The sequence below is a fragment of the Phlebotomus papatasi genome, chromosome 2 (assembly GCF_024763615.1).
Source record: "Phlebotomus papatasi isolate M1 chromosome 2, Ppap_2.1, whole genome shotgun sequence".
NCBI classification, from domain to species: Eukaryota; Metazoa; Arthropoda; class Insecta; order Diptera; family Psychodidae; genus Phlebotomus; species Phlebotomus papatasi.
Genome location: NC_077223.1, coordinates 30,735,055 through 30,761,178, shown reverse-complemented (window position 1 = coordinate 30,761,178; position 26,124 = coordinate 30,735,055). Strand labels below are relative to the sequence as shown.

Genomic DNA, 26,124 nt, shown 5'->3' with positions numbered 1-26,124 from the left:
GTCCCAAAAGAGACGAAAGAGTTAAATGGAAAGTCTCATAAAATACAACAATTCTTTGATATAGTTGAAGTTCATCAAATGAACACTTGGGGCGCTCTGGTCGAAAAAAACGAGTTTAGAAAAAAAACAACGTCGATTATCTCGGCTTCTGATTAATCGATGAGATCAAGTTCTACGGCAAAATTATAGAGAACATTCTGGTCTACATTTCACCCATATATCACTTTTCTGTCACTTCATCCAAATCTTTGATATTTTGGTTTAAATACAAAATTTGTATAATTTCACGAATGTGATTCAAAATAACTGAATGGAGTCCCCCAACTTCAGCTCTAAATCGAATTTGCATGCATTCCGAGTTAGCTCACATTAAGAATTTCACCTACATAAGCCGGTTAGGATTATCTGTCCTTTTCCTTACAAAATAGAGGAATATTACTTTCACAAAGTTGTAGAGCGGTAAATTTCCTATAAAAATGTGCTAATTATAAATTTTTGAGGTGCTCGGGTAGCTTGTAAAAAAAATAAAATATCCGTTTTGTGACTTTTTGCCCCAGTCTCCCCTAAGCTGATCTAGGCTTATCACTAGCTTTACTTCCGTAATTGTTTTGTAGAGCTAAATTGCATTACGTTAATAAAACCTAGTTTCCTCTACAAATACGAGAAAATCGTATATCACCACACAGTTCAAAATAGCCCCGACTTCCCCTATCCATATTAATTTTTGAGTATTAGAAAATTGGCGGTTATTTTACACTGAGAAAAAAAAACGGGGGTGCAATTAACTTTTTTCCTCATAAATTTAACACTTTTTAGGTGTAAAAATATATCAACATTTTTTAATGTTAATTTTACACTTTTTTAATGTAAAATTAACATGAAAAAGGGTAACTTTAACCCCTAATACACCTAAAAAGCATAATATTTACACCGATTTCGGTTCAATAATGCAGGGTAAAATTAACATTTCCGGAATGTTATTTTAACTTTTTCGGATTTCTCTCACTCAGTGTAGCGATTTTAGCACTTGTACACTGAGAGAAATCCGAAAAAGTTAAAATAACATTCCGCAAATGTTAATTTTACCTTGCAGTATTGATCCGAAATCGGTGTAAATATTACCGTTTTTAGATGTATTGGGTGTTAAAGTTACCCTTTTTCATGTTAATTTTACCCTTAAAAAGGTGTAAAATTAACAATAAAAAATGTAGATATATTTTTACACCTAAAAAGTGTTAAAGTTATCGAGGTTATAGTATCGAGGGGTTTCTTGTCATCAACAAAGAACAGCTAATAAATCATTTACGTCCATTCTATAATATACATCTATTAAAATTGAATTTAAATATTACTTGTACTCATGATGAATCACAGTTACCATAAATTAAGTTTTCTTGCAAGGAAGAGCATTTGGTGATGCTTGTATGATTTTATAAATTTGTTATGTAGTGAAAGCTTCTATTCTTAGCTGCAAAATCAATGGGAAATAATGCTCTAGAAAAGCATCTCTTCCTCCAGAAGCTTTATTGAATTTCTGTATAAATAGATAAATTCCTGCAGTAATAAAATGATGATTTTTTCTTGTCCCTTTTGAATAATTTTGAAGTATTTTATCATCAAACATTTTATGTAGAATTACTCAAGCAATACATTGACCATGTTAAAGATCCCACGACTCCCACGTATTTTCGCGAAATTCGGTCAGTTTTTGCCCTGATTGCTTCCGGAGTTAACAACCTCGGATAATTGCCAAAATAAACAAATGAAACAGAAATACTCACCAATGCACATGACTTCGAAGACAATGACGAAGATTCTGATGATGTCCTCGATGGCTTCGCGCTGAGTCGTGATCTCGAGATCGATCTTGAGTGAGGTGGCGAGAGTCTGGAGGGCATTGTTCACTGGCTCAAACACCGGAAAGATATTTTTGGGTTTATTGGCCTGTGGATCATCCACGCCAAATAATTGCTTTACTGATCTCCTGAGACCCATAACATCCACATCAGTCTCATGGATTTCTGGTGGGGTTTCTTTCCCAGCACACGAACTATCCTCATCCTTGTCCAGGTCCCCCTCCAGTGACCTCAGATCCTCTTTCGTAAGATTCCGAAGGTCTTTCTGGGGTGCTTTGCGCAGCAATAAGTCAATGGGAGTAACAGCTCGGGCCCGGAAACTACCAGCTACGGCTTCGGTGGACGAAAAAATAGCCCCAAGGCTGCGGATCAACTGCAGTGGTGAGTTCTTATTGATACAACTCACCACCAGATTCTCAATCACCTCCTCATCTAGGTAGGCCCTTGAGCTCTCTGTGGCACTCCCATGACTTTCTCTGGCCTGACTAGAGTTCATATGACTCGAGGATTGTGACATGGAGGCATCACTTGATGATTCACCGTCTTTCCGCGTGCTAGACATGGATTCCGAACTGAAAAGGAAAGTTTTCGTTCGTGTTTGGAAGGAAGCATAGCAAAAATTAACTTGGAAATGTTGGAATACTGTGTTCTGTCACAGGAAAACTTGATTTTTTCTTCTAATTTGATTGTAGGCTGATTTTTTGAGGATAAAAAATACGTTAAGTAAATTAATCTCGATTTTCGAAATGCATAAAATTACCTTGATGTGCTTTTTTGTACCATAAAATCGAATTTACAACCCAATTTTCAAGCATTTCGAGTTGCAAGCACTTCGAGGTTTTCCGCAAAGAATCTCAGCTACCATGAGATTATCTGGGCTTATCACTGTTTTGTCTATATTGTTTATATTAAACAGTGCGAATACATAGGAAGTGCTCATAATTTTGGACAGTTTCTAAATTTGGACACTTTGAGGGTAAAATTGTACAGTAAAAATAAATAGATTCAAATTATGGATTTTTATTCCAATATTTGATGAATAATGAATTATATCTAAATATTTGTTCTTTTTGGAAGATTTTAACACTAAATACGTAAAATTTTGAATATGATTTGAGTTGAAATTGCTTCGTTGAAAATTCAGTGTGAGCAATTGCTTACGAGAAATTTGACAGACCCTGTAGCCGATCGGCCGCAAAGTTTCACAGTAACGGAAAAATCCATGGAATTTTTCTCCTATTTTCCGCGTGAGTTTCCGGGGAAATGAATGCTAATATTCCGATTGGAATTATACGGAGTTATCTGCTTCTTTTCGCGTGAATTTCCTTGAAAAAAATTCCGAAGTACAGTGGACTCTCACTCAATCGGCTCTTTTTTAATCGGCCGAAAAATTTTGCTGACAATTTTCACGTTTAGTTATGAAGATAATTTGCTAAAATTGGCTGTAGTTCTTCCAATTTTATCGTGATTCTTTATAATATAGCGCTTTTTGTTGAATTTACAAAGGCTTTGACGCCCAAATCTATTGCTAAACCGGATGACATTTCGCCCCAAATGCCCAATTGAGAGAGAGTCTACTGTATTTTCTTGCAATTCTTAAGAGCATACCCTGGAAATTGAAACAAAATTTCCATTGAATATTCCGAGTATATTTTCTCATATCTTTCCGGCTAAGACTCCATGGAAGTAAACGCGAAAATTCCGCAATTATTTTTCGCCCTAACGCTATAATTCTTGGGAGCTAGACATACTCAAATGAACGATACGGTAGCAATTTTCAACTCAAGAACTTCGTGTTTACTTCAGTCTTATTTAGATGTGGTGAAGTACTAACAATCTTTGTTTGCTGTTTTTCAGTGATATTTTAAATGAAATTTTCCTTTGCACATTTTATGCTTTTTTATGTCATAGTATGTTTATGTGATAGTAAATCTAAAAAAGGAAAGTTAGATAAGGTGAAATAGACGAATTAAGCTTTGTAAATGTCACTTGATGAAGATAATTCCCACATTTATCTAGGCTAGACATTTTGAATAAAGGAATTTTTGGAATGAGGTTTTCTAAAACCCTTAACAAGATTATGGATTCGTGTTTATGTTTCCAAATTTTCGAAAATAAATTGATTAAAATTTATATTTACTCCTAGTTTGTATGGAAAATTATTTTAAAAGAAGGAGTTAATTTATTTTACCCGAAGTCATTCCAATTTTGAAATTTTTAAATTGTCACATCTTTGCTTAATAGGGGAATTATGTAATTTTTGTGACATTGTCACACGTGAGTTCGAAAATTTACAATGCCAATCGAACTTTTTAATAATTACCTAATATATTTTTTAATAATTACTTAATAATAATTATGTAAATATTATACAAATACAGTTCATCTTGATTTGTTTAATTCTCATTTGAATTGTTAGAAATCTCAAATATGTGACTTATGATAATGTCACTCAATCACGGTTACAGAATCTCTTTTTCGAAAAAGCTTTCATCAGATTCGTACACAATACAGGGAGTTTCGCATTAAGTGTAAACGGATTGAAAGAATTTGATATTAATTGCCTACTGTTCGGAGCTCATTTATAAAAGAATTATTGAATTTCTCCTAAATGTATGCAAATATTTTTCAAATGGTAAATTAAAATTTGGAATGCACTTCTTATGAATCGTTGGCGTTGAAAATAGGCTGAAAAATTGACACCGAAAATGTTTTGTATACATCACGGCGTTCTCGTAACTCATTCCAAAGACCTCTCATGTGGTTATGCAATTTTCCTGTATTACTGGAGTGAAATTACAGGCTTTCTTACGGTACCGAGCGAAAGGGTTTCAGGGAGTTTCAAAGCGAAACTCCCTGTGTCGTACGGTATTGATAACGTGTTACAGAATTCTCCTACATGTGCAGGTTTCACAATCAATTTCTTATTTGGAAATTCACTGAGTTAAAGGGACAATTGAAAAATTTTAGTGACCAACGAACAATAACTTTTGGAAACATGTTTTCAAAATTGCCTAAGGGTGAGCGAGATGACTAAATCTAGATCCCACTCATTCTCATTGAAATGTCAAAGACATGTTGACAAAACAAAAATTATTGTGCTCTGGGCATAAGAATTATATTTTTCGGGATGTATTTCTGGTATTAAATAACCATTTTTTTAATTGCAAATTATTGAAATTCGTCATGTTCTTATGTTAAAATATGTTGTTTTTCTTATTTCGAGCGAAGCTAATAATAATACGTCTTGCACTTAATGACCAGCGCACAATAACTTTTGTTTTGTAAACATGTTTTTGACATTTCTATGAGAGCGAGTGAGACCTCGATCTAGTCATTTCTCTCACTCTCATAAGAAATTTTGAAAACATGTTTATAAACAAAAGTTATTGTGCGCTGGACATAATGCTCAATGCACAATAACTTTTGTTTGTAAACATGTTTTCAAAATTGTCTGTAAGAGAGAGCAAGATAACTAGATCTACATTTCATTCACTCGCATAGAAAATTTTGAAAACATGTTTACAAACAAAAGTTATAGTGTGCTGGGCATAATGGCCAACGCACAATAACTTTTGTTTTGTAAACATGTTTTCGAATTTGCCTATAAGAGCGAGCGAGATGATTACATTCATATCTCATTCACTCTCATAGGAAATTTTGAAAATATGTTTACAAACAAAAGCATTTGTGCGCTGGACATAATGCCCAACGCACAATAACTTTTGTTTTGTAAATATGTTTTTGACACTTCAATGCGAGTGAATGGTACTGAGATCTAGTCATCTCTTTCTCTCTTATAGGGAATTTTGAAAACATGTTTAAAAATAAGTTATTGGTCGTTGGGCATAATTCTCAGCGTAAAATATCTTTTGTTTATAAATATGTTTTAGAAACTGTTTATAAGAGTAAGCAAGCTCACTAGATTTTTATTTCTTTGAATCTCACAGAAATGTCAAAAACATTTTTACAAAGGTTATTGTATACATGGCATTAAAAAAGTAATGCCCAACGTACATTAACTATTATTTTGTAGACATGTTTTTGGCATTTTAATTATAGTGAATGAAATCTAGATCTAGTGATCTAGTCATCTCGCTCACTCTTACAGAAAATTTTGAAAACATGTTTACAAATAAATGTTATTGTGCGCAGGTCATAAAAGGTATACATAATTAAATATTTAAGAACTGATTGCTTCAAAAAAAGAGGTTTATATTTTAATCAAATTATGGAGCATTTTTCTTATCTGGAAGATCCCTACTTCCCTTACTTTATGAGCTCCTGAAGCTCTTGACAAAATAAGTAGGCTACCAAAAAGTTCCTCAATTCATTTATTCATCAAAGTTAGCATTGCCTTTTTATTTAAAAGGGAAAAGCTGACAAAAGAACGAGTGAGAATTTTTTCTATTAAAAAGTTTAAGATCATCTTAGATTTGAAAGTGTCCTAATGTAATTGGAAGCTTGATAAGGGAAAGGATATCCTGCGCTACATTCCATTGTTCCTTTCCAGGTAAACCTCAAACATTTTTTTTGATAGTTTATATTAGAAAACAAGTTTTTCGAAGCAATAGAACATATTCCAACATTTCTGATTAGAAAGAAAGAAAAGCTTTGTTTTTAAGTCAGGAAGCACCTTTTTACATTTTCCCAAGAAAGAAATTTGAATGGTAGACAAGTAAAAGAGGAAGAGGAAGAAATACCTTGTGTCTGAGTGATTGGGACACATTTCACTGTCCTCCGTACGAGCCACTTTGGACGGCTGAACGGATGTGCAGAGCTTGGCTTCCTCGGCAAAGAGCTGAAGAGCTCTGGCAGCCGCCTGATCGGGCGTCAGGGCGGGTACTTTGCCACTGGAAGCACAGAAGCGATTGCCACATCCTGTATTGCCGCATCCTTCCAGCAATTGATAGAAGTACCTTTCGATGCGCTTCTTCACGGCTGCCCTCTTCATTTCCTCTTCCCTCTCAGCACTGGTTGAGGCGTGGGTGTCGGGTATTATTCCCAGACTGTGCACGGACAATGTCTTTGTGTCCTGTGACTCTGAGGACGACGACGATCCTTGAGATGCCCTAAAATTGGGTTGTTTAGACACAGAAACAAGGAATTGTGGGAATTTGTGGATGAGGATGATAATACTCAAAGGGAGGGATGCTTCCTGACAACATTCAATCGGATTTTCTTGCGAAAATAATTTGACCAACAGAAAAAAGCTGAGACTTACGGAAATATCTCTTGATCGGGTGAAAGACCCATTTTTTTCTACTCGTAACTTCAACTTTAGCACAATTGCCCGTAAGCACGCGACTAGTCGAGTGAAAAACTGGGGAAATACTGCGTGAAAAGACACGCAAAGCCTAAGGAAAAGCGTAGAAATTGAAAGAAAAATCACCCATCTCTGTCATCTTCCTTGTCTTTTGCATCATTGTTAAAAGCGATTGTTGGCCTCCACCCAACCGTCCAATGTCGCTCCCAGTGGGACAAAGCGCCGGCCACAATCTCAGACAGGAGAAGCAGACAAAAGAAAATACTTCCGACAAATGGAAAAGTCATTTTCACGCAATTTTTCTGCTTCTCCGTCTTTGATTTTTTTCTCGCAACATCAAGACAGTTGACATAACCTCACTCTTCAAGTAGGTGCGCAAATTTTTCCTATTTATCTGAATTTCAGCCCTTTTGCCGTCTCTAAATGCAAGATTGAGACCTTATGTAGGGTTTGCAATTGGAAAACATACCTCCCATGTGGAATATTAAAGGAATTTAAGGATAATTAGAGGTCACAGGGAAATGATAACAAGATCGGAAAAGGATGACATTGAGAAAAAAAGGCCTCTCACCTTGAATCGTCGTCTGTTTTCTGTCGTTCCGAGCTCATAAGATAACACTGTGAACCTGAATGTATCTACTTCTTTGTCCTATAGCACTAATTTTAGGGTAAAAAAGTCACTATTTTCTACGAAAACGTCTTGTTTTGGGTTTTTTTTTCTCTTGTTCACGAATTCGCCTCCATTTCCAAATTACACTGAACTTCTTCCTTTTTCTAATACGCGGCGCTGATGGCATTTAGAAGGTGTCAGTGTCACGTGGTGGAGAGTTGTTGTTATTTACACTGAAGCCACTGAAGTGTTTTGCGAAGGAAATTATGTGAAAAACTGTAAAAATTAACTTTAATTTTATACTCCCTCCGTCCCAAAAAAAAAGTCGTACATTTGGGGAAAAGTTTGGGATTAAGGAATGGGGAGCGCATCCTAAAAGAATGTTGGAAGTATACAATGCATTGGTTAAATCGAGAATCATTTATGAAGCACCAGTAATACAATATGCAGTTCCAGAAGAAAAGTTAGGCAACAAACTGCAGATAATCCCGAACCAGACACTAAGAACAATCCTTGGTTTTGTCAAGTCGATGCCAGTAAACACTCGACTAGCAGAGAGCGCAGAATTACCGATAGCAATGGAACTTGAAAATACCAAGGGGGAGATATTAGGGTTGGAAGTGGTGTACGGTTGAAAATGAAGTGCTTGGAAGTCTTTGGAAGTGGAAGTACCCGAATATAAAGTCTTTTCTGCCTTATTCCGTATTTTTTTCAGACTACGCTAATTTTAGTTGATATTTTTAATTCAAGCGGCAGTGTAATTTGAAAATATCTTTTTTGACATTTTACAAGTTCGATTATGACAATGAGATGGAAGGCATCTTTATTTCCCGCAAATAAAAATATAAAAGTTACCATACAATGGATCCCTGGGCATATAAATATTAAAGGAAATGAGAAAGCTGATAAAGCACACAGTAAAAAAAAATTAACACTATTATAGTGTGTAATCTTTCACACCACTATTATAGTGTTAAATTTGAAAAAAAAAAGTTTAATTTGAAATTGTTTAATATAAAGTTGTTGTATTTCAAGTTGTTGAATTTAAAAATTGTTGAATTTTTGTGTGTAAACTCAAAAATTGTTGAACTTTCATTTCATTTAGTTTATTTTAGTTTCTTTTTGCCTTTTTGTACATTTGTAATGTTTTTTCCTGTACTCGAGATCTTCCCTAATGCGAGATGATTATATCTGATGCTCAGATCTTCACGATATACTTATTATGCATATAAATATTTGATGTTCTATATGACTTGCCAAATGAAAAGCATCTCGACTGAAGTATATATCTTAAATGGAAATTCAACAATTTTTACACAACTTTTGTTTAAAAATTCAACAACTTTGGTTGAAATACACAAGGCTTCGCACTATAATAGTGTTAATTTTTGATCATGTGACAAAAATACCATAAAGTTGTGTATTTTTTTCACATTATCCGTGTAAACAGACGGAATTTCCACGGGAATTCCCACGAGCAAATGGTAAATTTGCTATACAAGCGCCCTCTGCAAAAGTGCACGAAACTGCCCGAATGTCTTGAAATATTTTGAATTTCAAATGGAAATTTTCCGTTGGAGGGTGAAATATTCAATTTTCTAAAATGGAAAAAAGCTATCTCGCTCGAGATAGCTTTTTGCTTCCGGAGAATTCCGAAAATTTAATTTGGAGTGTTTTTAAGCAAATACTATATGAAAAAACATGTAAAATCTCCTGTAGTGATCAAAACATTGATTTTAAAAGCAAATTTGAAATCGAATAATAATACTATAATAATTTTGAAAGGATTAGTGTTTCTGGATTAAATTAAATAGTCATCAATAACATTTCAGAAGAGGTTTAAATGATTGGAAAGGCAGATTCAAAATTTATCTTTTTCAATAAATCCCATTATTAAAAAATGTAAAGAATATAATAATGTAGATAAGGAAATACAAAGAATAGTAAGAACTATCGAAGTTCACTGATGAAAATTATAGCCAAAAACCATATAAACTGCCTTTTCGAATATAAAATATTACTTCAATATTTTTTATTGTTTACTTTTTTTTGGAAATAAAATTTTAAAATATCTTACAGTCTTCTTGTTTTTTAAAACAATTTGTATTCAATTATTATACAATTAACTAATTTTTGTAAACATCTCTGTTCCGAATGAATTGACTGCTTGGTCACCCAGGGATATTTTATACATTTTCTTCCAACACTTTATAAAATTTTAAATTATCAGCACTACAATTAAACGAAAATTAATCAATAGGTCCTATCAGCAAAGATATCCAAAGCCTGTCGTGGATTTATCCACTTTAATTGGGCGTTTTTGACAAGATATTTACGCTATAACAACGTTTCTAATCATTTCTCGAGAAATTTTAAAAGATTTTCCATAAAATGTATTAATAGATAATATTACTAATATCCTTGTGGTATAATAAAGCCACTTTAATAAAATAAAGTACGTAAAATATCTTCTAAATACACATTCCGTTATTTATATTCGGAAAAAACAAAATTTGAAATTCAAATCTTCGGAGCATTTTTGTGTTGCGCTTGAAGTCCACCAGAGGCGCATAGAGCGGATGGTAAAAATTTGACAGTTCAATATGGGAATTTCCATCCGGAATTCCCATCCGGAATGGAAAATCTCATGGGAATTCCCGTGGGAATTCCGTCTGTTTACACGGTATAATGTGAAAAACTATAATCATACTATAAAAGTGGTAATCCTTAAAATTTTTCAACAGTTTTAAATTACAACACATTGTTGAAAAATTTTTATGACTATAATAGTGAGAAATTTTACACAGATTACAATTAAATAATTAATTTATCCGATTTCATACTATTATAGTGTTTTATTATATAGTGTTTTATTGTTAAATTTTACACATTTTCAAATTAAACAAGATTTTTGAAAATTTTTCAACTATAATAGTGGTAATTTTCAATCACGTGACAATAAATTACAAAAATGTTGTGCATTTTTTTTTTAAACATTTTTAAATTAAACAACTAAAATGGTTGATTTTGCACTATTATAGTAGTAAAATTTTACACATTTTTTTACTGTACAGCTAAGGAAGCAACGAAAGATGGGATGTGTATCGAATGTAGCTTAAATAGAAAAGACGTGGACAGAACAAGAAAAGAATTCATGTGGAAAAAATAGACAAATTTGTGGAAAAAGAATTGTGAAACTAAAGGAAAATTCAACCATGAAATCAGACAGGGAATATTAGAAAAAAACTATGGTTCAAAAATATAAATTTAAGAAGTGATCAAATAAAAATAATCCAAAGGATTAGAAGTGGACATTGCTGTGACAAGAAGTTTCTAAAATTAATAAAAAAAGAGGACACAGAATTATGCGATAAGTGCGAAACCGTGAAAGATATAAATCACATAGTGATACAATGCAGAAAATTTAATGAGATAAGAGAAAAATATAAGTGCATTAATAATGAAGAAGTGAGCATAAATAAAAAATATTCTTAAAATAGCAAACGAAGAAACATATAAAGAGATCTACAAATATTATCAAAGAAATAAAAGTGAGCATATAATCAAAAACTGTGATCGTATAACAATAATAAGGGTACAGCAAATAATGTGCTAGGTTTTTGTGCCAGTGGTGTCTCTTGTATTTTTTTTTGTAAAAATGTATCGAATGTGTTGAATGTTATGAAGATATGATTTTAGATATTTTTTTGTTAAATGTCTGAAGTTGTGTTTTCGACCACTGTATATCGGGAACTGGTCAAAATAGGTCTCATGACCTATGACCTGGGTAAGGGGGGTTAGGGAAGGGGGGTGATACAAAAAAAAAACAACAATAATAAGTGATATAAAAAAAGAGTGATAAATAAATTAAAAATATAAATGAAATAAAATAGTGAAATCGAGTGTAGTACACGTAATAAAGTAAAGTTTAAATTTGAACTAAGTGAACAAAAGTGGCTATACACTGAGAGAAATCCGAAAAAGTTAAATTAACATTCCGGAAATGTTAATTTTACTCTGCAGTATTGATCCGAAATCGGTGCAAATAATACCCTTTTTAGGTGTATTAGGGGTTAAAGTTATCCTTTTTTTCATGTTAATTTTACCCTTTTTACCCTTAAAAAGGTGTAAAATTAACATTAAAAAATGTTGATATATTTTTACACCTAAAAAGTGTTAATGTTATGAGGAAAAAATGTTAATCGCACCCTCTTTTTTTTCTCAGTGTATGGACCCGAGTGAGTCCGACATCCTTACATAAAATAGAAGAAGAAGAATATTAAGGAATTGTTTTATGAAATGTTTTTGTAAATAGTAAATATCTTAAATATGAACTATTCTCTATCTTCAGTGGAAATATTGAAGGTCCACCCGTGATGGTAAGATAAGGAACTGGTGTCTTAAAGATTTCTTTTTTTCACTTTTTTTCGAAGAGCTCCGGTGGATATGTAACTTTTGAAAATTCTACTGTAACATTGTCTTTAGATCTAAATAGTCTCGTAAAGACTCAGTTTTCTTTATTGTATACTTTATGGCGCTGCGATCGCTTTTTCTGCAGGCACATTTTTTTTACCCCTTCCCTTAACTCTTTCCGGACCACAACATATCCAGCGAACGAATTTCAGTAAAACTCACTTTATTGTAAGTCTTAGTGGTCAAATATGATACTTTTGTAGAGAAAGATTGTTTTACGCCTCTGGGAAATTGGAAAACTCATGGGTACTCTCGTCCCCAAAAGAACGAAAAGGAGACAAACTTCAATTTTCCAAAAGTCAATAATATCAATTTTGTGAATTATTTTTGCGTGTCAAATGCCTCCTTTACAATGTTGATCACTAAAACAAGAAGAATTATTGACCAGTATCTTGTGGGATGTCCAGGAAGTGGTCAAGAAGACACCAAATTCCTACTTGACAACAGATACCTCAAAATATTTCACATAATAACACTTTAAAACACATTTCTTTTAACACGATGTTATTGTAGACACATTAAGCTTTCTCAAAAGCATAAAAGACACTTCCTGGACAATCAGAATTCACCAAAATCTGGAAGAATAGGACAAACTTCCCTGAAAGCTATCTCCCTCGCTGCCAAATGTCAAAATTATCGGCCATATTGGCAAAAATGTCGCTCCCGCTTGGAATTTTGTTACAAGGATGGTGTCGAAAAGCAAATGGCGGGCATTGGTGGAATAACCTTACATTTGACCTCTAGATTTTTGCGGATGAGAGTACCCATAAAGTTTGAACAAGTTTTCTGAAAATTTAAGAAAAATTTGTTTTTCGAATTTATGTAATCTGTAATTGTTAGTTATCATACTTATTGGCCCCGAGAGGTTTTTCCTTATTCGGGTCTATAAATATCAAAAAAGTCACAATATCTGCAAGGAAGCAGAAAATCGAAAATTCACGATTTTTGACCAAGATCTTAGTTTAGCCAGTATCTTAGCTCAGGAGTTAATTGGGATCCTGCAAAAAATATCCTAGATTTGGACATCCTTATAGTTTGTACTTATCCAGAAGAATCGGATTTTTATCGATTCTAGATAGTCTAAAAAAAATTGTTGTTTCCATGGTTACCCAGTGTCCCAAACGAGACGAAAGAGTTAAGACACCGTTTTCGTATCTTCAAATCGTGGATGGATCTCCATATTACCCTGTTGTGTTACCAAATTGGGCACAACACTGTATGAGGTAATACAATTATTTTGCATTGTATCCCAACCGGGCTCACCAGATCTGGGATTAATAAAGTACCGCACTCTAAAACCAGACCTGGAGCTGGTTACATCTTCTTTTCTTCCACTCTCTCCCAAAAATTATCGCCTCATTTTCCATCATTGGTGTCAGAAGTGTTAGTGCAAAAAAACCCACAAATTATAATTATTCATTAAAGAAAGTGCAACAATCTTGATGAATAATAAGCGCACAAGCTTCCACCTAAGAGATAAGGTGATTAAAGTGAGTGAAAATCAAAAATCCTCCTCCAAAAAGGCCCACGTGCCGACACAGGCCCACGTGCCCACTCCAGAACAATCTCAGGGTTCCACAAGCGATCCTGAAACCACAGCTTTTAATAAAAGCAAAAAAACCCTCCGCTCGCCACCATCTACACGTGCTACATCAGAAAGCGCAATAAATATCACATCCACCTCCATCTCTACATCCAACTCTCTCATCTCGACTACCAGCATCTTCAGCTCCAATTTCTTCAGTTCAACACTTCAAAGAACTCCTGAAAAAGCCATCCCTCTCTCATTGGGAGTTACACCTATCATCGAACAAATAAAAGCTCTCTCCGACAGTCAAACTCCTATTTCGGCATCTTCAACGGATACAGTCTTCAGCTACGACGAACACCCCACCATCCTTGAGCTCACCGGTGATAACAACGCATCTACCATGGCTTTAGTACCGTTTTCAGACATATACAAAGATATTCCAAAATGTACAGGTGAGCCCCATGTCGTATATCATTTTGTTTCCATTTGTGATGGGCTTTATGATCAATTTTTTGCTGAAAGTGCTCCTTCAAAAGATAAAGAATTTATTCGATTGTTAATGATTAAATTAAGCCCTGATTTATATCTAAATATTCGCGGAGAGTCACTTTCTACATATCCGGAATTCAAAGCTGCTCTTCTTTCTGCAGTCTCCCCGGAAGTCTCTCTTCCTGACGCAATAACTGCTTTGCAAAAAATATCCATTGGTGCGAAAGAGACCCTCAAACTTTTTGGACAAAGAGTTACTGAGGCTCTCTCCGTACTTAACATTGCTTATTCTCCTCAATTGGGTGGAAATTTACCACAGACACTAAGAGAGAGTAATGTGAGATTGGCGATCGATGCCTATTCAAATAATATCCGTGATAACGACACTCGCATCTTGCTATTGGCAAAGAATTTTTCAAACCTTTCTTCTGCGATTATGTTCGCAGAAAGCCGTCTCAAGGTGCATGGGCAACAGAACGAAACGCGAGATTCCAATAAAGTCTCTCCGAATAATTCTAATCTCGATCAGACTAATCCTACTAATACTCCGCAATTCTCACAGAATGTCTCTAATAGAAATGTCGGTGGAATTCCCCTTTTTCGATCCAATTGGCCCAATACAAGTGGAGCACAACAGAACTCAAGTTCGAGAAATTTTTCTTCCACAAATATTGGAAACGGTGGAAACCAAACCCAAAACTTATCACAAAATCGCAGTTTCAACAATTCCAGACAAAATCTGAATAATTCCGGACAGGGATTAAATAGTTCTGCTCAGGCTTCAGGAAATCGAGAACGTACAGTTTTCATTCCCAGGGGTGGTCAATTCGACTCCACTGCGCTGTATAATGAGCAAGAAATTTTTGCTCAAGACGATTGTCCGGATGCGGGAAACGTGACACGGTCGGCAGGCCAACTGCTGGATTACCTGCCGACCGAGAGGGATTAATAATTGTTCCAAGCTACTTTGTGGAGAATCCACCCAATCCTCATCTCATACACATATTTTCTTCTGCGAATCCAAATAAGACTTTTACGATCCTTATTGATAATGGCTCGTCATTATCATTTTTTAAAATAAATTGTCTTCACCCTGACACTCTAGTTAGTGTGAACGAACGTCATATGATTGGAGGTATAACTGAAGGAAAAACAATTACCTTGGGGACTATCAGTACCAAGATTGGATTTGATTCGCCAGAAATTCTCCCAATTATAGCCAAATTTCACATTCTCCCTGAAAGTCACTTTCCATTCGACGGAATTATTGGACGTGACCTTTTGCACCTATGGGATGCCGTTATATATATGAGAGAGAAACGCGTATTCTTTAAGAGTTTGCAAATCGCCGTGCCATTTATTGAAATCGATCAAATGCGAGAAGTCCCGTCGTCTAATGCAAAGACAAATTTATCTGGCGTTAAAAAAGACCCCAAAACCATGTCGCCGAATCAGTGCCAAGAAAACGCGAATCATCCGCCATCAATGTTACAAAAGCCCGTAGAGAAGAACTTGTATACCACCCCAACGGATTTGGTAGGATACTCTCAACAAGTTTCAAAGTTTCATCTTCATCCTAATGGAGAAACTCTAGTAGAATTTACATTTTCTACCAATTCACCCTTGGTTTGTCACCAAAAACGGTTGGATGAAGACAATACTATTTTTATTCCCGATTGTGTCATTGCGCCGGTGAACTACAAGGCCAAAGTTCCGATAATTAATACCAATGGCCACGCAATTGATCTGCTCAATATAAGTCCCCCTTCGACAGAACCCTTATCAAATTATGAATCCTTTACCATGGATAGTCAGCTGGTAAATCATTCGTTAGTAGAAAGAAACCGAGGAGATATTATATTTGAGCAAATTCAGTTAAATCGATCTCTGGATTCCCAGTATAAGGGTAGATTACGCGAAATGTGTGAAAAGTATAACGCGACTTTTCATTTAGAAGGAGATGCATTGTCTCATGTAATCGGTGAAGAATACAAGATAGAGACTTATCCAGAAGCAGATATCGTGAATGAAAAATCTTATCGTATACCATTTCACCAGCGTCCAGAAGCGAAAAGGCAATTACAAACAATGCTTGATAGCAAAATCATTCGACCTAGCTGTAGCCCTTATAACTCTCCGTTGCTACTCGTCCCAAAAAAACCTGATGCTCACGGAAATAAACAATGGCGGATAGTAGTGGACTTTAGAAGACTAAATGATATCACGGTCAAGGATAAATATCCCTTAGCTTCGATTGAAGATATTTTCGATCAATTGGGCGATAGCAAATATTACAGTACATTGGATCTGGCTTCTGGCTTTTTTCAGATGAAGCTATCTGAAGATAGTAAACATAAGACGGCATTTAATGCTCTCGGACAGCATTTTGAATTTGAACGTCTTGCATTCGGATTAAGTTGTGCACCAGCAGCCTTTTCTCGTCTAATTCGGAATGCTTTGGGAGATTTACTGGAAGGGACATGCTTCGCTTATATCGACGATATAGTAGTTTATTCCTCGTCAGTCTCGGAACACCTTTCAAAGTTAGAGACCGTTCTACAACGTTTAAGTGAGCATAAACTACAACTAAATCCAGGGAAATGTAAGATTCTCGAGACAAAACTAGTTTATTTGGGGTTCGTCATTTCTTCTGAAGGGCTTAGGCCAGATCCGAAAAAGACAGAAGCAGTTTCGAACTTTCCGGTACCGACGTGTGTTAAGGAAGTCAAGTCTTTTTTGGGGTTGGCGTCGTATTATCGTAGGTTTATTGCAGACTTTGCGGAGATCGCGTACCCCCTCACCAACCTCATTCACTTATGTAACGAGGCCAAGAAGAATCAAGATCTTACAAACCCGAAAAGAAATAATTTTCCTTGGACACCTGAATGCCAATCTAGTTTTGACTCCTTGAAAGAAAAACTGACCTCCTTCCCCGTGCTAGCCTACCCAGATTTCGATAAAGAGTTTACCCTAACTACAGACGCCAGCAATTACGCGATTGGAGCCATTCTATCACAGGAGGGTAAAGTTATTTCTTATGGAAGTAGGGTTCTGAAAAAGGCGGAAAAGAACTATTCAACTATAGAAAAGGAGGCGCTAGCGGTGTACTTTTTCATAACGTATTATCGGGTCTATCTGTTAGGAAAGGAATTCACAGTAGTTTCCGATCACCAACCCCTGCAATGGATTTATAATAAGAAAAATCCTTCTAGTAGAATCATTCGCTGGAGATTGCAGTTGTCAGAATTCACGTTTAAAGTGGTTTATAAAAAAGGCGAGTTGAATACAAATGCTGATGCACTCTCCCGTCTGCCGATCAAAGATTCCGAAAAGTTGGACCTCGAATGTCTCTTTTGTGGCGAAAACCCTAACATTAATACCGTACCAATCACTTCCTCACATGAATTAGACTCGCATGTAGTAACTCGATCTCAAACTCGTGCATTGGAGAAAATAATAAAACCTGAAGAAGACTCCCCTAGTTCTTACGAAGATTATGAAAAATTTGTTTCGCTTCGAGAAGTTGACGTTCCTGATATTGTGACAGAACAACAGGAAGTATTCATAGGTATGAAAGAAAAAGGCCATCAGTTTCTTATTATCTGTAGCGATAACACGATCGAGGACTTTCCAAATCTCGATAAAACTTTAGTTGATGACGCCCTGGGCAAGTTACAAAAATATAAACTTAACATGGTAGAAGTTCGTGGAGTTCATTTTATATTCGGAAAACTAGGCCAGATCTCGAAAGTAACTTACCCATCGCTGTTCCGTCTCCTTATCGAATTAAAAGAATTCTGCATTGCACAAAACATTCGAGAGATAAAATTATGTAAAAGTAATATAACTTTCCCACAATTCGAGTATTTACTCGTGAAAAGGATGATAAATTACGTCTTTAAGGCAGCGAATATTCAAATAACAATCTATTTTAACCAAGTTAAACGGCTTCACGATCCCGAAGAAATTCAAGATGTCATCAAGGAGTTTCACGAAAACCCACTATATGGCCATCGAGGGGTAACGGGCACTCATTTACGAATTAAGGATAAATATATTTTCAAGAACATGCGTCGAATCGTAGCTAGGTACATTAATCGCTGCGAGACGTGTCAGAAAAATAAAATATCCCGTAGCACTCGTATGCCGCTTAAACTAACAACGACTCCACCGTATCCATTTTTTCGTATCACAATGGATGTTTTAGGCCCGTTATCCGAAACACACAAACAGAACAAATATATATTAGTGATTCAAGACGAGTTATCTAAATATCTCGTTGCAGAATCTATGACAGACCAAACTGCTAATACCGTCGCGGAAACATTCGTAAATCGATTTGTTTGCGTGTTCGGAGCGCCCATCCAGATATGCAGTGATCAAGGGGGGTGCTTCAATTCGGCTACTTTTAAACATGTTTGCAAATTATTAAATATCAACAAAAAGTTTGCAACCCCTTTCCATCCCCAAACGTCTGGAACTGTTGAGCGATCAAACAGAACTATTGGCGAGTACCTTAGAATTTATACTAAAAATGGTAAAAGGGATTGGGATACCATTCTACCGATGGCAGTAGCCGCCTACAATTCCGCTGTACACCAGTCGCACAATATGACCCCTCACGAGATTATTTTTGGCGAAAAATTCGACATCACGTCTTTCAATCAACCTCACGTCGAGCCCAATTATTGCTATGATGATTTTGTCACAGAATTAAGACGAAAACTAAGCTATTCTCAAAAAATTGCTGCAGAACGATTGAATATCGTAAAAGAAAAAAGTAAGACCTACTACGATAACTCTACTAACCCAGTGACCTTCAAAGTGGGAGATCAAGTCCTGCTTCTTAACAAATCGCTACCAAAAATTGGAGAAAGTTCTAAACTACTTGAACGTCGTAAAGGTCCATACACCGTAACTAAAATAGTTACTCCCTTGACCACTACTATCAAAATAAATAACAAGGAGAAGACTTACCACAATAACCTTTTAAAACTATATAAAGAGTAAAGGAAAATAGCATAGATTGCCAATCTTGTATTCTCATAAGGTGTACGTGTGAAATGGTACTCCATTGGGATGCTCTAAATTCGCGATGATCGAAACTATTTGAAATGAAAAGCTGAACGATGAGCAATTTTGAACACCTCAAATTTCATAATTATTTCTCGTTTAATCGATTTGCACAAATTTTAATTGTTGGTGAAGGTATAAAAAGGGGCTTATTGACAACAAAAAAAATACATGAATTGATAAGTAAAAACAAAATTGAAAGGAAAATATTATTTGTAACTGAAATGAGGAAATAAAATAAAATAAAATAAATAATAAAATAAAGAACATTAAGGAAAGTTTAATATAACTGAAATTTATTTGATTAGTTAAGAAAATTGTAATACTAAAATTAATAAATACAGAATACTAAAATTATGTATAATTACAAAAAAGGAGCAGAAAAAAAACATAACAATATTGTAAAAAAAAAAGCCCAAGTAGGTACTAATGATGTAAAAAAAATGTAATACTTTTTTTTTCGATGCCCTCTGCATCTTTCTAAGAAGGGAGAGGTGTTGTGTTACCAAATTGGGCACAACACTGTATGAGGTAATACAATTATTTTGCATTGTATCCCAACCGGGCTCACCAGATCTGGGATTAATAAAGTACCGCACTCTAAAACCAGACCTGGAGCTGGTTACATCTTCTTTTCTTCCACTCTCTCCCAAAAATTATCGCCTCATTTTCCATCAACCCATTGAAGATGGAGAATAGTATGTACATAAGATATTCACAATAAACCAAATTTTTACTTTACACTGTCTCTTCAGAATGATTTTCTTCCAAACGTACGACTTTTTTGGGACAAGAATTTTCCTCAAACGCACGACTTTGTTTTTGGGACAGAGGGAGTAATTTTTAAAGTAAAACCTGTGACTAGAGCTATTTTCTTCATGTTCAGTAATAAGGTCACGTGGAAATCAGTGTAGTTCTTGAGAAAATCCTGTATGAATTTTGCCGCCAAAATTTCATCCAATTTCCAATCAAATTGGAATTATCTCAGTGAAAAGTGAAAATTACAATGGCCAGCACTTCTAAAGTCGTGGAGAACATAATAATTGAGGAGATAGATAGTACAACTCTCAATGAGGAGGAATTGTCCAAGTTTGTTCCGGCTGATCCTATCAAAGTGTCAAATCTTCCCCCAAAGAAGCCCTTGGTGAGCTCCATTGAGGAGGAGGAGGAGCTGATAAAGCAACTGGTGAATGGGGAGTTGTCATTCAGTGAGTACAATGAGAGAATGGGTCAAAATACTGAAGATATTGGAGCAGAGGAGGAAACATTTGAGTCAGCTGACAGCAATGCTGGGGATGTATTTGAGAGGGAATTGATGATGTCGCGTCGTGATGCCTTCCGAGGGCAGCTATCGGGATCAGGGACAAAGGATGGGAGAACATATAGGAGGAGGAAGTGTATTTTACCACCAGCTCTGCAGGGATTGATGGGAGAAGCTAATTTGTGTTATGCTCGAGGGGACAATGAACTGGCCAAGAAAGTTTGCCTGGAGATTATCCGGCAAGTTCCATTGGCAGCTGAACCCTTTCATACCCTTGCTCAAATCTATGAGACCACAGACACTGAGAAATGCATGCAATTCATGTTGATTGCTGCACATCTCGATCCTGGAGACACCCATCACTGGATGAGGCTGTCTGAGTTGTCTGAAGAGGTAGGGAATATGAAGCAGGCAGTATTTTGCCTGACGAGGGCTCTAAAATACGATCCCAAGAATATTGAGTTGCGAGTCAGGCGCATTGGCCTTCTAGAGAAAATGGGTGAAGAGAGATTTGTCCTCCAGTGTTACTTCACCATGATTCCCTATATTCCCGAAGAGCAGGGAGAGTATCTGTTGTCTGTGGCCAAAAAAGTAGCCCATAAATTCCACCAAGAAAGCAATGGACCAAAAGCACTGGAAGCCATGAAGAGAGCCTATGAGAAAATCCCTCAGCTCTTTACAACAGCTGATCTCAATCTTCTCCTTGAGCTCTTGATAATGGTGGGGAATTATGAGAAAGTAGTGGAAATCCTCTGTAAGCACACAGACGTCAGGGTGACCATTATAAAAGGCACAGTAACTGGCCTTGTTATCCCTGAATCTCTAATCATTGATTTCCGGACAAAACTTGCCGTGAGTTTGATTCATCTCCATGCCAAGCCCTTCATTGACACAGTCATCAACAATATCCTCCTCTACGTGAATGTAGAAGATGATGGGGATTGTGTTCTGGAAGTTGCTGAAGCTCTAATGATGGAGAATGAGTATGATAGGGCTCTAAAACTGCTGAATCCTCTCGTGGACAGTCAGAATTTTAGCTATGCCGAAGTCTGGCTTCGGCATGGAGATTGTCACAGAGCCATTGAGAGATTCGATGATGCAATAAATTCCTACAGAATTGTCGTTAATCTTGCTCCAACTCATCTCGATGCAAGACTCACTCTCTCTGCTCTGCTGAAATTGAAGAATCAACCACAGGAAGCTCTAAAAGCACTTGAACAGGATTTGGAAACTGATCTCATAGATCCCAAGCTTCTGTATGAGAGATGCTTCATGCTCAAAGAAACTGGGAACATTGAACTCTTTGTTGATCTCAGCTACATTCTGTTTTCGAGGCACTGCATCAAGTATAGGAACAGAGAGGAAGCTGAAGTGGCTGCATCTGTTCATACTTATACCCAGAAGGTCGCCAGTATTAAGGAGTTGAGACAAGTAAGTTACAGTAGACTCTCTCTCAATTGTTATGAAAGTGATTGAACAGATTTCTGTTCGCTTAGTACGTAAGCCCAAGAAGTTTTGTGTTTATGCACAGAGAGCGACAATCAGAACAAGTGACTCCCAACTCAAAATTCAACCCAAATAGAGACAGGAAAAATTCCTGCCTCCGCCCAGGCTTGAACTGAGGGCCTTTCGCTATCTAGGCGAATGCTCTACCAACTGAGCTATGGGGGCACTGGCTCTGATTGTCTTCGTCACTGATCTCAACCAATTGACATGTGCACTTCAACTAGTTTTTGACTCACTACGAGCCTTGAGAAACGGTATCATGTGTACAATTACAATACGTACATCTCTCTCAATTGGGCATTTGGGGCGAAATGTCATCCGGTTTATCGATAGATATGGGCGTCAAAGCCTTTTTAAATTCCACAAAAAGCGCTCAATTATAAAGGATCACGATAAAATAGGAAGAACTACAGCGAATTTGAGCAAATTAGCTTTATAATTAAACGTGAAAATTGTCAACAAAATTTTCCGCCTGATTGAAAAAGAGCCGATTGAATGAGACTCTACTGTACATTTTTACTGAATTTAATTCAAGAGTATCAAAGGTAAAGCTACTCTGAAAAAAATTAACACGAAAAGTTTGTGAAAAGGATGTTCTTTCGTACAGAATATGGAAAAGTTTTGCTAAATCGGTGGCCTAATTTGGTTAAATGTTTCTCAAAAGAATGTTTCCCCATATAAAATGAGAGAAAAAGTTTTGTCAAATTAGTAAATAATATCCTTTTGTTAAAATTTTAACAAGATCCATTTGTCCATTTAACAAGATATTTTTTTCAGAGTAGATCTTGGGGCGCAGGAAAAAGGATGCGTTGCTCTACCGGTTACTTGTTATACACTTTATCAATCTCCTGCCCTGAGATAACCATTTTTTTCCGAATTTGTGCAAAATTCAATTTGAGATAAAATGTAATGGGAAAAACCACATGTTTTTTGTAAAATTGGTCAGTAAACAAAAACTTTTGCTAAGAAAAAACGGTGGCAAAACGTTCAGGCCAGGCTTTGCGAAGTACTTGAACTCGTAACTTAGATGCTATTACCTGAAAAGTATATTTGCATCTTTTACCATTTACCGGTTCATAACCGCTTATAATCGATTCATGAATTACGAAAAAGAACGTCCAAAATGCTTCAGGAGTAATAAAAATGAATTTTGAAGAAAAATTATTTATCGGTTCACAATCGGTTCATTACCGGTTCATAACCGATTGGAATTAGGTCAGGCGTGTTAGGAATTCCAAGACCTTTCTAACGAGCCCAAATGTGATACCATTCGGACGAGAAATTCATTCTCTCTAGAGCCTTTTTAGCATTTGACCTTGAAAAAACCGTTATTAGGAATGATTGAACTATATTAACGCTATAATGACGTCTACACACTAGAAATTGCCTTTTTTAAAAAATTCTGACGTTTCTGCGTACAAGGCTAGGGGAAATTTTCTTTAAAAAGCCATTTTTTAAAGAAATTTCCACAAGTGCGTAGAGGCCAGGCGAAATGATATTTAAAACATAGCCAAAATTAAAAAAAAGAACACGATGCGATTTCGAGTAATCCCAAAAAATGTTTTCGGAGGGGAACGTGAGAATTGGAGGAAAATGAGGGGGTCCTAGGATCGATTTATGAAGCGGTCCTTCGTAAGTCCTAAGATTCTAACTCTAACCGTTTGGCCTCTATGCGTGGTAAAGCTGGACAGACGGTCAGATGGTCAAACCGGGTGACATCATTTCTTAAAAATCTTCTGAAACACGAAAATCTTTTGAGAAAAGTGGTAAATTCAATTTACATTGATGTTCAAAAGAAGAAGAAGAGTGTGTAAGAGCAGGATAGTCATCCGAAAAACGTTTTAGAAAGAAAGAGATGTGAATTTAGATTTTATAAAATTTACTTTATCTGAAAGGTGTGCCGCAGGTATTAAAACAGAATAGTGAAGAATGAAGAAGTATAGAAGCAAAGAAGAAGAAAGTAAGAAAATCGGTTTTAGTAGGTACGGTCAGCACACCTGTTAGATCAGTACAATTTCATGACATCAAAATTCACATATTTTTCTTTTTAAAATGCATAAGTCTATCTTGCTCTTTCGGGCTCAAAATTTGACTGAACTAAATTTAATTTGATGTGACGTTCAAAAAAAGAAGAGTGCGAATGAATAAGATGGACTATGCGAAATTTGTAAGAAAAAAACATGTAATGTGAATTTCGACTTTTATGATATCTTCTTGGTCTAAAAGGTGTAAAAGCTTCTAAATTAATTAAGATCAGCAAAATAGTCATTGTTCCGGCACATTTTTTAGATCAGAAAATTTCATTACGAATTCACATCCTTTTCCATCTCAAATTGCTTGCATATATCTATCCTATTCTTTCGCACTCTTCTTCTTCTTTTGAGCATCACACCAAATTTAATTTAGTTGAGTCCAATTTTGAGACTGAAAGAGTGGAAAAAAATTATGCAAATCTTTTGAGAAAGAAGAGATTTGAATTTTGACTTTATGAAATTTTCCTGATCTAAAAGGTGTGCCGGAACCACTCAGAAACTTAAATATTTACAAAAATGGATGTTATTTATATTTTTATGCTTGCGATACAACTTTTAGATCAGGAAAGATCAGATCGTGAAATCAAAGTTTACATCTCTTTCGTTCTCAAACGTTTTGCATAATGCTTATACCTTCGCACTCTGCTTCTTCTTCTTTTTTTGCAAGTTTCGTGAATTTAGACTTCAAGAAATTTTTCTGATCTAAAAGATGAGCTGGACTCATTACAGACTAAAATCGATTTGTTTACCACAATCGAGTTGGAAATGAATCATGAACGACATTAGCTTACAACTGTTTTGTTTATAATCCGAACTTGATCAAGTTTTGTGTTTTTTTTTTAATGAGATGAAAATATTTTGAAGATTGCCTATGGAGACTTTCGTTCATACACAGGACCATGACCTTGAATAATTCCTAATAACAGATTTTCAAGATCAAAGATTAAAACATCTATAAAATGGGTATTTCTTATCGGAATGGAGCAAGTATAGGTTTATTTTAAAGGTCTTGAGATCCCTAACAAACTAACGCGCATTATAAACAATTTTTCTTCACAAAATAATTTGTTTTAAAGCTCTAAAAGAATTCTGAGCTTTTGTAAGGCACTTTGCATATTTATCTGAATGTAACTATTTCAGGTGCGTCTTGAGAACTTGGACGATGCAGATGGTCCAGAGTTTACAAAGAGCACTGAGGAGCCGACCCTGGAGGAAGAATGGGCATTGTTCCAGGATGTCGTGAAGACAGCCTATGAGAGTAGTCGCTTCGACGTAATGGAAAAGATAACTCTGGCTGCTCTTACGTCTAAGCGTTTTCAGTGTTACATCCGGGACATTGAATTCATGACGCTGATCGCATCCCTGAGCAATAGAGACACTCTCGTTGGGTACTATATTATCAAGGAGTTCCTTATGAAGAATCTCCAAGAGGCACGCGTGTGGAATCTCTTCAATTTGCTGAATAATAATTCGGAGGAAATCAGAGCCAGTCGTTTTCTCCAGAGAATGCTAAATCGACATGGCCATGAATTGGATCCTCAGACGAATGTACTGAGGGCAAATTATTGGCTGGCCAGTGGAACATACAAATACGCCCTCAATGACTACATGTCCCTGTATACGAAAACCAAGAGTTCCATCATTGCATTCTTGGTTGGTGTAACATTTCTGCAGCTCGGCAGTCAGAAGTTTGGCCATCGGCCGACGTATCTCAAACAGGGTATCACTTTCATGGATGAATACATGAAAACCAGGGAAGTTGAGGCATCTCATGAGATTTGGTACAATATGGGAAGATTTTACCAACAAATTGGAATGCATCACATCTCGATGGACTACTACAAGAAGGTTTTGAGTTTTACAAATGACATGATTGAGGAGCATTCAGACATTGTTGATCTCAAGAGGGCTGCAGCCTACAATTTGCACTTGATGTACAAGGAGGCAAAGAATTATGATATGGCCAGATACTATCTCTACAATTTCGTCGTGGTCTAAAGAAAGATAAATAAAATGTTTCACAGAA

At 35.9% G+C, this 26,124-nt stretch overlaps 3 protein-coding genes across 7 annotated transcripts in view; 2 read left to right on the top strand and 1 right to left on the bottom strand.

Moving 5' to 3' along the window:
* The window catches only part of LOC129803435 (uncharacterized), a 124,289-nt gene extending 121,704 nt beyond the window's left edge, over positions 1–2,585 (top strand). Inside the window, exons 16-17 of the transcript XR_008751862.1 lie at positions 2,043–2,237; positions 2,293–2,585. The gene's annotated coding sequence lies outside the window, so the exon portion shown is untranslated. The remainder of the gene's footprint in view (positions 1–2,042; positions 2,238–2,292) is intronic.
* The window catches only part of LOC129803438 (ubiquitin-protein ligase E3A), a 14,297-nt gene extending 6,032 nt beyond the window's left edge, over positions 1–8,265 (bottom strand). Inside the window, exons 1-3 of one of the 2 annotated variants that reach the window (XM_055850010.1) lie at positions 7,694–8,265; positions 6,560–6,928; positions 1,782–2,428 (exon numbers count right to left, since the gene is read on the bottom strand). In XM_055850010.1, coding sequence (XP_055705985.1) covers positions 1,782–2,428; positions 6,560–6,928; positions 7,694–7,731 — 1,054 coding nt within the window. In that variant the 5' untranslated portion in view covers positions 7,732–8,265. The remainder of the gene's footprint in view (positions 1–1,781; positions 2,429–6,559; positions 6,929–7,693) is intronic. The other variant, XM_055850011.1, reaches the window with a different exon arrangement.
* LOC129803440 (general transcription factor 3C polypeptide 3) lies at positions 7,915–26,124 on the top strand. Of its 4 annotated transcripts, none has more exons than XM_055850015.1 (3): positions 7,915–8,010; positions 20,185–21,990; positions 25,239–26,124. In XM_055850015.1, exons 2-3 carry the CDS (start codon positions 20,305–20,307, stop codon positions 26,094–26,096), a joined length of 2,544 nt encoding a protein of 847 aa, XP_055705990.1. In that variant the 5' UTR covers positions 7,915–8,010; positions 20,185–20,304; the 3' UTR covers positions 26,097–26,124. The 4 variants fall into 4 exon arrangements, with proteins under 4 accessions (XP_055705990.1, XP_055705992.1, XP_055705989.1 ...); XM_055850017.1 differs by having other exon boundaries at positions 7,932–8,010; positions 20,130–21,990; XM_055850014.1 differs by having other exon boundaries at positions 7,940–8,010; positions 20,164–21,990.

Bases quoted from the DNA above. Each gene is read 5' to 3' on its own strand.
- LOC129803440 (XM_055850015.1), top strand. From the start codon at position 20,305: ATGGCCAGCACTTCTAAAGTCGTGGAGAACATAATAATTGAGGAGATA. The intron at 21,991-25,238 runs GTAAGTTACAGT...TAACTATTTCAG, and splicing joins GTATTAAGGAGTTGAGACAA to GTGCGTCTTGAGAACTTGGA.